Here is a 12,462-nt window from a genome sequence, read left to right as displayed (position 1 = left end):
CTCCGCGCTGATCCCGTGCTTCCGGGCCCTGACCCACAACCACCCCAGGGCCACGGCAGAGCTCCTAAGGAGAGCCAGGGGCCACGTAGGGTTGCTCAGCCCCGGGGAGGGGCGGGAGCACTGTGGGCTCTGGGGGACAGGAAGCGGGATCTCCGGCTCACCACTTGCTGGTCAGCATTTTGCAAGTCACTCCATTCTTGCGTCTGCGAAGAGGGGGCTGGGGGGCCGCAGGCCTAAGTAGCACCTCACCCAGTGTGCGCGCACCTGCCGGATGCCATGGGGCCTGCGGTGCGCCTGGTGCCCCAGCGGGCGGCGCAAGTTCCCAGGGCTTACAATGGGAGCCGCGTGCTAGCCTGAGACCAGAAGGGGCAGTCCCCACCTTGCCTCCACTGACATCTAGGCCATTTCGGGGACCCCTCCTCCAGCCACATCGGGTGCCAGCCACGGGGATCCCCACCGCCTGTGAGTGTGGGCGCGGTGGTACCGCGGGAAGTGGTTCTGCGGGCAGTGGGGGCAGAAGGGGGCCGGGTCAGCGGCGTGAGCGAGGGGCGTGGCCGGAGCGCCGGGGCCTGGCGTGGGCAAAGGCGTCGGAGTCCCAGCCGGAGGGGAGCCCTGGAGTCTGCACTAAGTGCGCGGGGAGGCGAAGCGCAAGAGAGAGGAGGGAAGGGGAGACAGCGAGCGGAGGGGCGGTTAGAGGGGACGGGCCCCGGCTGGGCGGCTGGGTGCCGCGGGCTAAGTCGCAAGTCGGGGAGAGGAAGAGGGCAGCAGGAGGATGAGGGAGGACGCACTACGGAGAGCTCGCCTACTGGCCCCGCTCGGAGCCCACGTGGGGGCGGGGTCCAGGCGCCCGGGGTCCAGTTGTGTAGTTCGGGTCTCCAGCAGGTGCCTGTCACGTGCTCCAGAGAGCCTTCACTGAGCCTGGGCAGGGCCAGCTGCCTCCTCGCTCGCACAGCCCTTCCTGCAGTCTCTCGCCGCCAGGAATAAGGGCCTGGGGCTTACTGGGCCGACACCCCTCTCCCAGTCCTGCCGTCCAGGCTCCTCTGCCCGGTGCCTTCCTGGTCTGCTCCCCCACCTCCCCCGGCCCATGTCCAGGTGGCCCTGGTTGCTATGCTCATCCTAGGGTGGAGTCCTCCTCGCCTCTGGCTGGCTGCTCCGAGGGCCTGAGCCCAAGAACCCATCCCAGCTCCCCATTCCCGGGGCCCGTCATCCAGCGGCTTCCTCGAACGGAGGGTAGCAGGTCAGGCTCTGGCGAGTGTGGCCTCATTCCAAGGGTACAGAGGCCCCTGGGATCACAGGGTCCTGAGTGATTGGGGCTGAGGGGACGGCGAGGCCAGAGCAGTGGCTGTGGCTAAGCTGTGTTACTGCCTCTGGTGGAGCTCTGGTCCCCGCACAGACCTGTCCCTCCCCTGCCCAGAGCCCTCCCGGGGCTTCCCAGGGCCATGCTCCCCATCTGGGCACCCCCTGGCCCCCCTCGGTCTCTCAGGGCCGCTCTGTAGCACTGGTACCCCATTCTCCAAAGACACCCTGCTCACCCTCAAGGCCCAGTCAGCATCACCAGCTCCAGCGGCCCCAGGCCTGCAGGCCCCCTAGGGCAGGAAGGTCCACAGTGCCAGGGTTCCCATCCTTGTAGACCATTTGGGGACACGTGGGCAAGACAGCAGAACCCAGACCTTGCTCATGTTTCAGCTGGTGTGCGGGTGAGTTTGAGGCACTGCCTCGTGCTGGCCTGGAGCCCATTCCTGCCCAGTCTCGGAGGCAGCAGAGGCTCTGACAGGTTCACTGGCCCTGCAAGGGGACCCTCCTGCCTAGGCCCTGCTCTGAGAATGCGTGGGTGGGTGGGGGCTGGGGCCACCACTGGATGGAAGGCTGCTTGGAGGAGGTGGCTCTGGGTGACCTGGGAGGAGACAAGTGCCTCCAAGACTGGGCAACACGGGGTGGGCAGTTTGAGTCCTGCCTGCCTCCCCCAGCTCCTGCTTCAGAGTCCAGAGGAGAGGTGGAGCTGCCCCTCCGTGGTGCACCTCCGTGCCCCAGCCCTGGGTCTGAGGTGTCCAGCTCTGACCAGGACCCCTCTTGCCTGCTCCCCGAGCCATTTGGGTGGGGTCTCCCCTGCCTGTGGTCCTTGCTAGGCCAGGGGCCTCTCTGGACCCTCCAACTCCCTTAAGGACTTGAAGGATTAGGGCTTGGCCAGCGGGTGTGGCCTTGCTGGTGGTCATGACTAATTAGGAGTGCTCAGCACAGTATGGCGACCCCCCCCCCTCCAGGCAGTTCTCCCCCTGCCCCCAACCTCCACCCCCAGTCAGGCTGCTGGGAGAGGAGGTGGAGGGATGGGCGCCCCCTGGTGGCCATCAGGGTCTGCAGCCGGGCCCCAGGAGGGCAAGAGGGGAGTCTCCCCAATGCTGCCACCCAACCTGACCTCCTGGGATTGCAGTCCCGCCTTCATCAGAAACCGGGACACCAACACCATTTTTCCTTTTATGTACTTCCCAACCCCCTGGTCCTGAGTACCTGGGCAGGGGTGGGAGTGGGCAGCCAGGCCTAGGGCCCCAGCCTGCTATTGGGAGCTTAAGGGGAGTGTTGGGGACTACACTGGCCTCCTCCCCAGGCCTGTGCACAGCCCAGAGAGTGGTGAAGTGCCCAGCTGTGCCCAGCGTCTAGTGGCCCCCAGCCTTCCTCCAGCTGCTGGATAGGAGTGCCTGACGCAGCTGAGGCCCTGCCTCCCGCGCTGCCTCCCTGGAAGCGGCCTCCAGTGTCCCCGGGGCCAGGGCTGCCCTGCACTCCGCAAAGCACCCGCACCGTTCCACCTCCTAAAAGCCGGGGACCTGACCGTGCTGCCTGCTCACTTCCGTGAGCTTACGTTTCTCCATCTGTGACCCGGGGGTCCCACTTGGGACATGGGATCGTCACAGGGAGTGGGCAAGACATCACTCAGAAAACAGTAACAGGAAGGATGACCGATGACAGGGCAATGGGGAAACAGACTCAGGAAGGCTGACCTGCTCAAGGTCCAAGGCTGGCTTTCGAGAGCTGAATCTGCGGCAGGTGCTCTCGGCCCTCTCCCTGTGCCTGCCACAGGCTCTCCCAGCCGTGAGCAGCAGTCTCTGCCTTAGACTAACCCTCCACACCCCCGGGTCCTGGTCCTGCCCCTGGGCTGGGACTGGCCTTGCAGAAGGACAGAGTGGTCACGCATCCCAGTGGGCAGGCAGCAGCTCTGGAGCCCTTGTAGGCAGGGGTGGGGGTGGGTAGCCACCCTCCTCGGGGGACCTGGTGGGAAGGAAGCCAATCCTTCCCATGGATTATCCCCAAAGTCCAGAACCCCAGCCTCCGGGGAGGGGGGGGGGCCATGTGAGCAGGATCCCCTTCATGTCCAGACAGAGGGTGGGTAGGTGGCTGTGGTCACAGGGAGACGAGCGAGCGTCTGCAACCCGTAAATAAATTTATGGAAATGATCTCGAATTACAGCATTTAGAAAATAAAAATAATCTCAATACAGAATCCTGCCCGCCCCCCAGAAGCTGTTTTCTGCAGGTATATCCCACCATTAAATAGTAATTGGGGGGTTTATCCTATAAAAGAAGCAGGAGGCGTGTCCTCTCTCTAAAAATAAAGCTGCAATTGTCATTGCAATGTGAAGCCTGAGACTTAAGCCTGAGGAGGTGTCCGTGCTGGGGCCCGGCTGCCCCAGGGTCTGGGGAGGTGCGCTGGTCCCACGGCACAGAGGGAAGCAGGTAGCTGCGGGCAAGTGGGCGCCGTTCGCTGGTCCTGGGCTGCCTGGGCGGAGAACCCAGAACCTCCGCCTGCAGGTCTCCATGCTGCCCCGTCCCCATCAGCAGGGGGATGAGGGTGGACAGGCTGCGTGGGGACAGGGCTCACCTGCAGGAGCACTGGGCACAATGGGGTGCGTGCAGCTGAGCCACGGCCCTGCAGGAGCAGGTGTGGGTGGCACAGGGCGATGAGCTGGGCGCCCTGGGCTCAGGGCACTGGGGCGGTGGACACCATAGTCCCTCTGGGCTGGCGAGCTCACAGGGAAGCTCTGTGGAGCTCTGAGCCCAGACCCTCTCTGACAGGTGTCTCTGTCACCAGGTGTGTCCCAGGCATTGAGGCTGCCCAGAGCCCCGACCACGACTGCACTTCCCATCACTGCACTGAGCAGGCCTTCTGCTGTGGCTGAGCCTCCAGGTGGCACCTCAGCAGGGCAGGTGGACAAGCAGGAGGAGGGCCTGCCCTGCCTGGGCAGCCACCTGGCACCCTGGGAGGCCCTGCTGCCGTGGCTGACCTCCTAATGGCCTGACAGGTGGGGAGGACAGCGCGGCGGGGGCGGAGGCCCTGGACGTTCTGGAAGTCTCCGCAGCAGCAGCAGCAGCAGCTTGATGAAATGCAGTGAAAACCCTCCAGGAACCAGCATCTGGGCGGAGGGGTGGGGAGTGTGGGCAGCCTTCCTGGGAGACCTTTCGGGCCCTGGTGGTCCAGGGAGCGCTGACACGTGTCACATGCCCGCCTTGTCGCTGTAGAAGGGCGTGACGTGGAACACGTAGCAGTGCGTACACACGCGGACTGGCTTCACCTGCCCGTAGCGGGGCAGTGGGGCCGAGTGGGAGGAGCAGCGGGAGCAGAAGATCTGGAAGGCAGTGGGGCAGTGAGCGGGGAGGGGTTCCCACCCCCCCACCCCACCCCCGCCGGGCCACTGCCCCTGGCCTCGGCTGCACAGGCCGAGCACCCAGAGGACAATGTCAGAGCGGAGAGTGCCTCCAGGCTCCGGCACCTCCCTCCCAGCCAGATCAAACAGGGCGTCAGTGGGAGGGGTCTCCTGGCCCCAGGGTGGGGCCAGGACCTTCAGGGAAACCTGGGACGGGCTATGGCTCTGGGAGGCCAGGTGGGAGGAGGGAGTCCCACACCAAGGTTGCTGCAGGCTCTGATTCCGCCTCCCAGTGCCCGCCCCGTCTCCGCTCTGAGACAGCACCACCCAACCCCTCGGGCCAAGTGCCCGGAGTCCAGGATCTGTGTCCAGTCAGAGCAGGGCGGGGAGTGGGGCCTCTGACTCCCAGACCCTGTGCTGTGTCCGCGGCCCCACCCACCTTCCCACAGCTGCGGCAATGGTGCTTCCTGCGGATGACCGTGAAGGGGGCTTTGCACGCGGTGCAGAGGCTGCAGGCCTCGTCGGGGACCCACTCGGGGGGGTCTGTGACAAGAGAGTGGGATGCACGTCAGGTGGAGGGGTCGGAGGTTGCTTGGAGGTAGCTAAGGGGACCGTGTGTACGCCCAGGAGCCGGGGAGGTGCTGGGACACGCCCGGGTGGCCTAGGTGGGGGCCGCTAGTGGCGTACTGTGTTCACGGTGCTCTGGGGCAGAGAGGAAGTGTCCCCCCAGGCCAGAGCCCCCCACGCACCTTCCAGGTCCCCATCCCGGGTCTTGGCTGAAAGCTCTGATGATGACAGCGTCTCCTGGCACAGGGCACAGTCCTCCAAGGCCGCGCTCCTCAGCGTCTGGGTGACTGGAAGAGGGGGGGTGGCCGCTGGGCTCAGTGCGCCGCCGCCCGTCCCCTGTGGGTGCTGCCAGCAGGGGGTCGGATCCCAAACCCAGGCCAAAGTCCGGCCTTCTTCCAGGAGCAAGGGGCAGGTACCCTGCTGGACCTGCCCCCGCTCCCTCACCACGCGATGGGCTGTGTATGTGAGCATGCCCATGCAAGCGTGTGCAGGTGTGTGCAGGAAAGCATGCACATGTGTGTGCACACGTGCATGTACCCACATGTCCTGAGCGCGTTTGAGGGCCTGTACCGTGTGGAGCGCAGACACCGAGGCAGCTCCCTGAGGGCCTCTCCCCCCTCGGGACGCAGGGCCTCTGTCCCCTCTGACTCTGGCTGGCCCCTGACCACTGTGACAGATGGGATTTGAGGGAACTGATGCTATGTCACATCTGGGACTCATCTCTGAGCAGACAGGCACCGTCCCTCTGGCCGCTATCAGCCACAGGAGGCCAGGCGGCCCTGCCGGGTGTGTGCCAAGGGCAGGTAGGGGAGTGGCAAGCGCTGCCTTTGCAGGCGTGTGTGTGGCGTGTGGCCCGCCTGCAAAGCTGCAGGCCGGTGGCCTCTCAGGGAAGTTGCAGGGCCTGTGTGGTGGGCCCCTGGGTCCCCAACAGACAGCCTGGCATGGCTGGGTGGTTTCTGTGTGGGGTTCGGCAGGTCACGGAAAAGTTGGGTGGCCATGGAGTGGCTACATGTGCCCAGGGCTAGGAGTTCCGATTCCCACATGCTGGTCCCTGGAGGTGATGGGCACCATGGTCACATGGCTGTAGACACCGTCCCAGAGCCGGCACTCACCCTTTTTTAACTTCTCCTTGTCGTCCATTTCTGGCTTGGTGGCCATGACCTCGAAGAGGGTCTTGAGAATACTTCTCAGGTCACTGGCGTAGTTGGTCTGCAGCTGGTCAGCCACGCCTGGGGGAGGGGGCCAAGGGAGGGCAGGGTGGTCTGGACGGCCTGGGGACTCCGTGCATTTTCAGGTGGGCCAGGGTAAAACCTCCGCCCAAGCCCCAGGGACACTCCTCGGCAGACTCAAAGGCTCGGGGTACGTCTTAGCCTCAGGGTCATGGCCACCACCACTAAGCAGTTGCTCCCTGAGGGATGAAGTCACAGCCCCCTTGGCAGTGGCTCCCTCCTTCCAGACTTGGCCACTCTCAGGCAACAGCCATGCGAGCCCTTTCAGGGCAGCCCCTCCCAGCAAAGCCAAGGGGAGCTGCGTGCACCCCACCAGAATGCAGACACCCCATGGCCCTCCCAGCAACAAGGCAGTGGCCCGTGCTTCTAGAGGGCTCTTGTGTGCCGGCTGTACTGTGCACCCTCCAGGCACAATGCTCTTTAACCCTCAGAACCGACCCGTCGGGGGGCTGGGCAATTATCCTGGGTTCATGACCCTGATTCTGCAGAGACGCCAGTCCATGGGCTGCACTGTGGCTGCGCCCACGGTGGCCCTGTCCCTGCTGCCCTGAGCAGGGGAGGCCCCAGATGGGGCACCAGGCCAGGGCCCTTCCCCTGGGAGTGGGTGGGAAGGGCAGGCGTAGGCAAAGACACCACCCTTTTTATACTTTTGAATCATGTGGGCGTGCACTAATTTAAAACACACAAAACTCAAGGAGAACAGGAAAAAGATGCCTTTTTGCTCACTCCCCTCTCAATTCCCGGGAGACAGAACAGCCACCTTCCCCCAGCCTCCAGCTGTGAGCCGCCCGCAGGGGAGAGAGAAAGCAGCAGAAGCTGAGCCTCCCTGTTCAGGAAGCTGAGGGGCCACTGAGGGGGGACCCTGGCCACAGACGAAGTCCTCCTCTCACTGGGCACGTGGGCTCACGGCAGGGTGTGGAGAGGGAGACCTGTTGCAGTGGGGAAGCCCCAGACAGGACCCATACTACCCATCCCACCACATCACATTCTGGTCCGAATTCGGCCCCGGTGGACGCGGGGGCCCACCCCCATGGGCACCGGCCGCTCCCCCGGAGCACAGCCCCATGTGGCCGCAAGCCCGCACCCGCCCCAGGCCCACACGTGGCACCTGAAATGCAGACAAACAGGCGATGGATCAGGTCGTGGCTTCCGTGGAACCTGGATCGGATTTTCTCCCTGGTGGCCACGGGGGCCGCCTCCACTGCAGTCTCGTCTGAGGGGCGGGCCCTGGCTGGGGAGCCACTGCACAGAGAAGCAGACACGGGCGGTGTGGGGTGAGGTGGGGCAGGGGCCTCCAGTAGCAACGTGTGCTGACTTTCTCCTGGGGCGGGAGTGGGGATGGCGGGGGCGGGGGGGGGGGCTCCTGCACCTGCGCGGAGTGTCTGCTGGCCCACACAGAGGCTGTGGGACGCAGGCCCAAGCCTCGGGACAGCCGGGCTGCCAGGCTCCTCCCCAGCCTCCAAGGGGTGCAGCCCCCTTTCTGAGGCTGCCGTGGCGGGCGGGGGGGAGCCCTGGCAGCTCCAACAGCTGTGACAGCTATGTCTGTGCTAAGCCAGGGGGTGTTCCACTCGCTCGACTCCGGGGCACAGTGCGGACTGACCCTCCCGTTCTTCAATCCTTTATCTCCCATCCCCGATTTCTGCCATTTGGTCCTACTTTCTGGAAAATTTCCTTCATTTTCCCTTTTAATTTCCCCTTGGCATTTTAATTTCCTGCTCTCACTGTAGTTTCGTGGACGCAACATCTTTCGTCTATCTGGAATGCTCCTTACAAACTTTAAGAAGCTGCGTTGGTGCCTGCAGGGCACCCGCCACCTATTTCTGGAAGAGGCCATCTCTTTCCAAGGCCAGAGGCCCCTGCCCAGCGAGGTCCTCAGCGGGCGGAGCTGCCTGGCAGGTAGGCCCCTCCGGTAAACCTGCTGGGGACTTCGGAAACACCTCTGGCTCCGGGTGAGTAAGTCAGGGTTGGCCCACTCCCAGCCCGGGTCACCGGCACCCTGGAAACTGCGCCCCGCTCTGTGCAGCAGCTGTGTGCACTGGCTGTTCCAGCGAAACCCGCAGCGACCGGAAACCCACGGGTCGGTTCTGTGGGAGTGAGTGGGTCTGGGGTGGGGGCATGAGCCCTGTTACACACAGTGAGGAACACAGAGCTGCCCCACGTCTGACATGGGCTCACCTTCCCAGTGCCAGGCCATCTGGGACGAGTTTGGGTGTGGTGCTGCTGAGACCTCGGCCATTGCAAAGGGGGGTGGGGTGGGCAGTGCGTCCACTTGTGAGTATGGAGCCTTAGCAGAACAGGAGGCCCCATGTGGGGCCGGGGGTGCCAGCTGAGGGGACTCCAGGCTCCAGGAGAACCCCAGCAACAATCTGCAGCTCTCCCCTCCCCCCCGGGCTCTGAGGCCAAAGCCCCTGACGCTCAGCCTGGGGGGGGCCAGGACCAGGGCAAGGGAAGGGGTTGCCTCATTCTGCAGGGTGTGGGCGTCCTGCAGTACTGCCCGTCGAAAGACCTGGAGGTAGGGGTCAGACACTCAGCGAGTCCAACTAGCAAGGCCCAGAGGCTCCATGACGCAAGGTGGGATGTCAGGGACCGGAGCACCCGCTGCGGACGAGAGTCGCTTCCCGTGGCAGCTCAATGTCACAGCAAAGGCAGGTCAAACGCACCTGTGAGGAGACCTGCGGCCGTGCAGTACAGGTTCCCGCAGCGACCCTCGCCCGTGTGCCCCCGCCCAGGGCGGAGTGTTATTCAGTCTCGGAAAGGAAGGGGATGCTGCCACCTGCTACAACACGGCTGAGCCTGGAGGACACGTGCTGCACGAAATACGCCAGTCACCGAGGACAGACAACACGAGTCCATCCCCTCGCAGAGCCGGACTGCAGGAGGCGGCTGGGCGGGGGCGGCGGGAGTGAGTGAGTGCCACGCACAGAGAAGCCCTGGAGCTGGAAAGGGGCACCGGCTACGCAGCCCTGGGGGCACGCACAGCGCCACTGAGGTGAAGATGGACACACAGCACACTTTTGTCTGTTTTACCGAAAGTAAAAAGCGGGAGAAAAACATTTAGGCCGAGGGGAGAACACGAGAAAAGACGCAGAGGCCTGCGTGGCCAAGAGGGCGGGCACGCAGCACGAGGCGGGAGCCGAGCGGGTCTTCACTGTGTGTGCGCCGCGCGTGCGCGCGGGGCGGGCAGAGGCGGGCTTCCAGCTGGGAGGAGGCGAAACCCAGTCCGTTTATCACTGTGCCGTTTTCCACGTGAACAGCCACAAACCCACCTCTGCCCTTCCCTGTTTATCGATGAGCCGTTATTTTGAAAAATCAATTCTATGAAGAGGGCGTAGCAATAAACAGACTGAAAGTGGAATTAAGAAACACGCCTGTCCACAACGGTGTCAAAACGATTCGGGTACTGGAATGAATTTAACAAAGAAGTGGGCGGGTTTCGCAGTGAAAGACGCATGCAGCCCGGCACTGAGCTAGATTAAAGAAGCCCTAAGCCAACGGGAAGGCAGTCAGGCTGTGCGCCCAGACGGGAGACGATGTTCTCCAGACCTCGTCTGTAGGGTCAGCACCACCCGGCTCAGGGTATCAGCTGCCCTTTCCTGCCGTGCAGATGTGGACAGACTCATCTTCAAATCCACGTGAAAACACAAGGACCCAGAACAACCAAAACGATCTTGAAAAAGAAAAAGATTTAAGTTGGAGACCTCTCACTGGTGATGAAACTGAACAAACCGAGAGGGGTGGGGACCTGGACGCTTCTGGGGCACTGAGGCCAGTCACTGAGGGAGTGGCAGGCTCTCCACCATGTGGGCTGGGAAAACGGCTCCACCTGCAGAAGAAGGAAGCTGGGCCTTCACCTCACACCACATGCAAACACGAACTCCAAATGGATCAACATGCCAAATGCAAGAATGAACTCAAAGTGGATCAAAATCCTAAATGCAAGAGCTAAAATTCTTCAAAGAAAACACGAGTCTTCGTGCCCTTGGATTAGGCACCAGTTTCTTAGATATAACACCAAAAGCACAGACCCAGACAAAACCGGTAAACTGGCCTTCATCAAAGTTAAAAACCTTTGTTCATCAAAAGACATCATCCAGAAAAGCAAACACAACCCACAGAATGGAGAAAATGTTGCAGATCATGGATCTAGTAGGAACTCTTTCTATATGCCAGTATCTCAATCGCTTTGTAGTGTCATCCCCGCAAACCGGAAGGTCACAGGTTCAATACCCAGTCAGGGCACTTGCCTGGGTTGTGGTTCAGTCTCCTGTTGGGGCACGTGCAAGAAGCAACCCACTCGATGCTTCTCTCCCTCTCTCTTTCCTCCTCTCCCCACTCTGAATCAATAAGCATGTCCTCGGGTGAAGACAGGACAAATACAAAGAACTGAGCTTCCTGAGCCTGAGAAAGCCGAGTCTGAGGAGCCGAAGCCCACATCACGCTCTGTGGCTGACACCGAGTGCGTCCCTCTGAGACCAGGAACAAGGCACAGACACCCTGTGTCCTCACCAGGCAAAACGCACGGCCAGAGAGTGAAGGACATCCAATTAGAAAGAGGGGGGATTGGCTTTATTCACAGGTGATATGTTCATCTATGTAGGAAACCTTAAAAAAAAAAAACCTACTGTAACTAATAGAATTTAGCAGGCTTGCAGGTGACAAGATCAATATAAAAGTTAATTTAATTTCCACTAGCAAGGAACAATTGGATACTTAAATTACAAAGTAGCACCAGTCATAATAGCATCAAAAATATAAAGTACTTAGGGATAAACATGACAAGAGATGTGTAAGATTTCCGGATACAAAGGATAAAGTGTTGTTGCGAGTAATCCAAGACCTACATCAGCAGAGAGATTTACTGTGTTCACGAATTGGAAGTCTCAATAGTATTAAGTCATTAATTCTTAATTCCCAAATTGACGCACAGGTTCAACATAAGGCCAGTAAAATTCCTAGCAGGCTCTTAAAAAATAAAAATAAAAAAGGAAGAAATTGACAACCTGGTTCTAAAATCCATACGCAACACACAAGTCCCAGAGCAGCCCAACAACCTGGAGAAAGGAGAGCGAGCTGGAGACACACACCTCCTGACCCCATGGCTCCTTATGAAGCCACCGCCCAGACAGTGTGACACGGGTGACATGCAGACCAGGCCAGGGGGACAGCCCAGAGAGTCCCCAAACCAAGCAGATGGGGTCTGGTGCAGGCACAGAGGTGGTGCAACGAAGAAGAGACCGTCTCTTCTAGCGAACGGAGCTGGAGCCGTTGCCCTTTCCTGCCCAAAACCAAGTCCGCCTCAGACCCACCCCTCACCCCGTGGACAAAAGTGAACGCCAATGGGTTAGAGGCCTAAAAGTGAAACCAAAAAGTATGAAACCCTTGGGGGGGGGGAAGGAAAAATCGCTGTGGCTTGGATTATAAAAATAATTCTTAGGCACAATATCAAAATTACAATCCACACACAAAAAAGGTGATAAGCTGGGCAAACGGGGCTTCATTAAGATGAAGAACTTCTGCTCTTCAAAGCTATTCCCAGAACACACGGACCAGCCCCAGGCTGGAGAAGAGGCCTGCGCGGGGTGTGTCTGAGAAAGGACACCTACGCGGCGGGAGAGCTCTCCAAGGCAGTGTTCCACGGGCCACTTCGTTTCGGTTCGGCCGTTTGGAACAACGCTGAGGCACCAGACTATCTCCACTGCCTGTGGGTCACTGGCTCTGGCACTGTGTCCTCCGCTCAGAAAGGGCCACCACGCCCCGCCCTTGCAGAGCTGCCTCTACGGTCAATGTCTAGAAATGAAAGGCATCTTTGGACGCCGATAGCGACATGGAAGCAGCCCGACCCTCTGCTCGTCTTCCCTGCCCTCCATTCGGGCTGCACCTTGGCTCACCCCCTCCAGATATCAGGAATGTCACGCCCTATGGGAGGCCACCTCCCATGGCCCAGCACCATTCCTTTCCTTCCTGCTGAGGGATGGCGGTGGGGCGGGAGACGGGTGCCAGCGAGGAGGTGTGGTGGGCTGCGGTGAAGGGGGA

At 61.2% G+C, this 12,462-nt stretch overlaps 1 protein-coding gene across 1 annotated transcript in view; it reads right to left on the bottom strand.

Annotated features, from left to right (window-relative positions):
- Positions 1-3,323: 3,323 nt before the first annotated feature.
- Positions 3,324-12,462, bottom strand: part of ZFYVE28 (zinc finger FYVE-type containing 28) — a 44,175-nt gene continuing 35,036 nt past the window's right edge. The window contains exons 9-13 of the mRNA XM_037046911.1: positions 7,538-7,671; positions 6,313-6,429; positions 5,383-5,487; positions 5,073-5,176; positions 3,324-4,615 (exon numbers count right to left, since the gene is read on the bottom strand). Of these exons, the coding sequence (XP_036902806.1) occupies positions 4,484-4,615; positions 5,073-5,176; positions 5,383-5,487; positions 6,313-6,429; positions 7,538-7,671 (592 nt within the window). The 3' untranslated portion in view covers positions 3,324-4,483. The remainder of the gene's footprint in view (positions 4,616-5,072; positions 5,177-5,382; positions 5,488-6,312; positions 6,430-7,537; positions 7,672-12,462) is intronic.

This window comes from Sturnira hondurensis, unplaced genomic scaffold (genome assembly GCF_014824575.4).
Source record: "Sturnira hondurensis isolate 20B ecotype Veracruz unplaced genomic scaffold, ASM1482457v3 Scaffold0000780, whole genome shotgun sequence".
NCBI lineage: Eukaryota > Metazoa > Chordata > Mammalia > Chiroptera > Phyllostomidae > Sturnira > Sturnira hondurensis.
The sequence above is the reverse complement of the archived record's forward strand: the minus strand, read 5'-3'. Positions and strand labels throughout refer to the sequence as shown.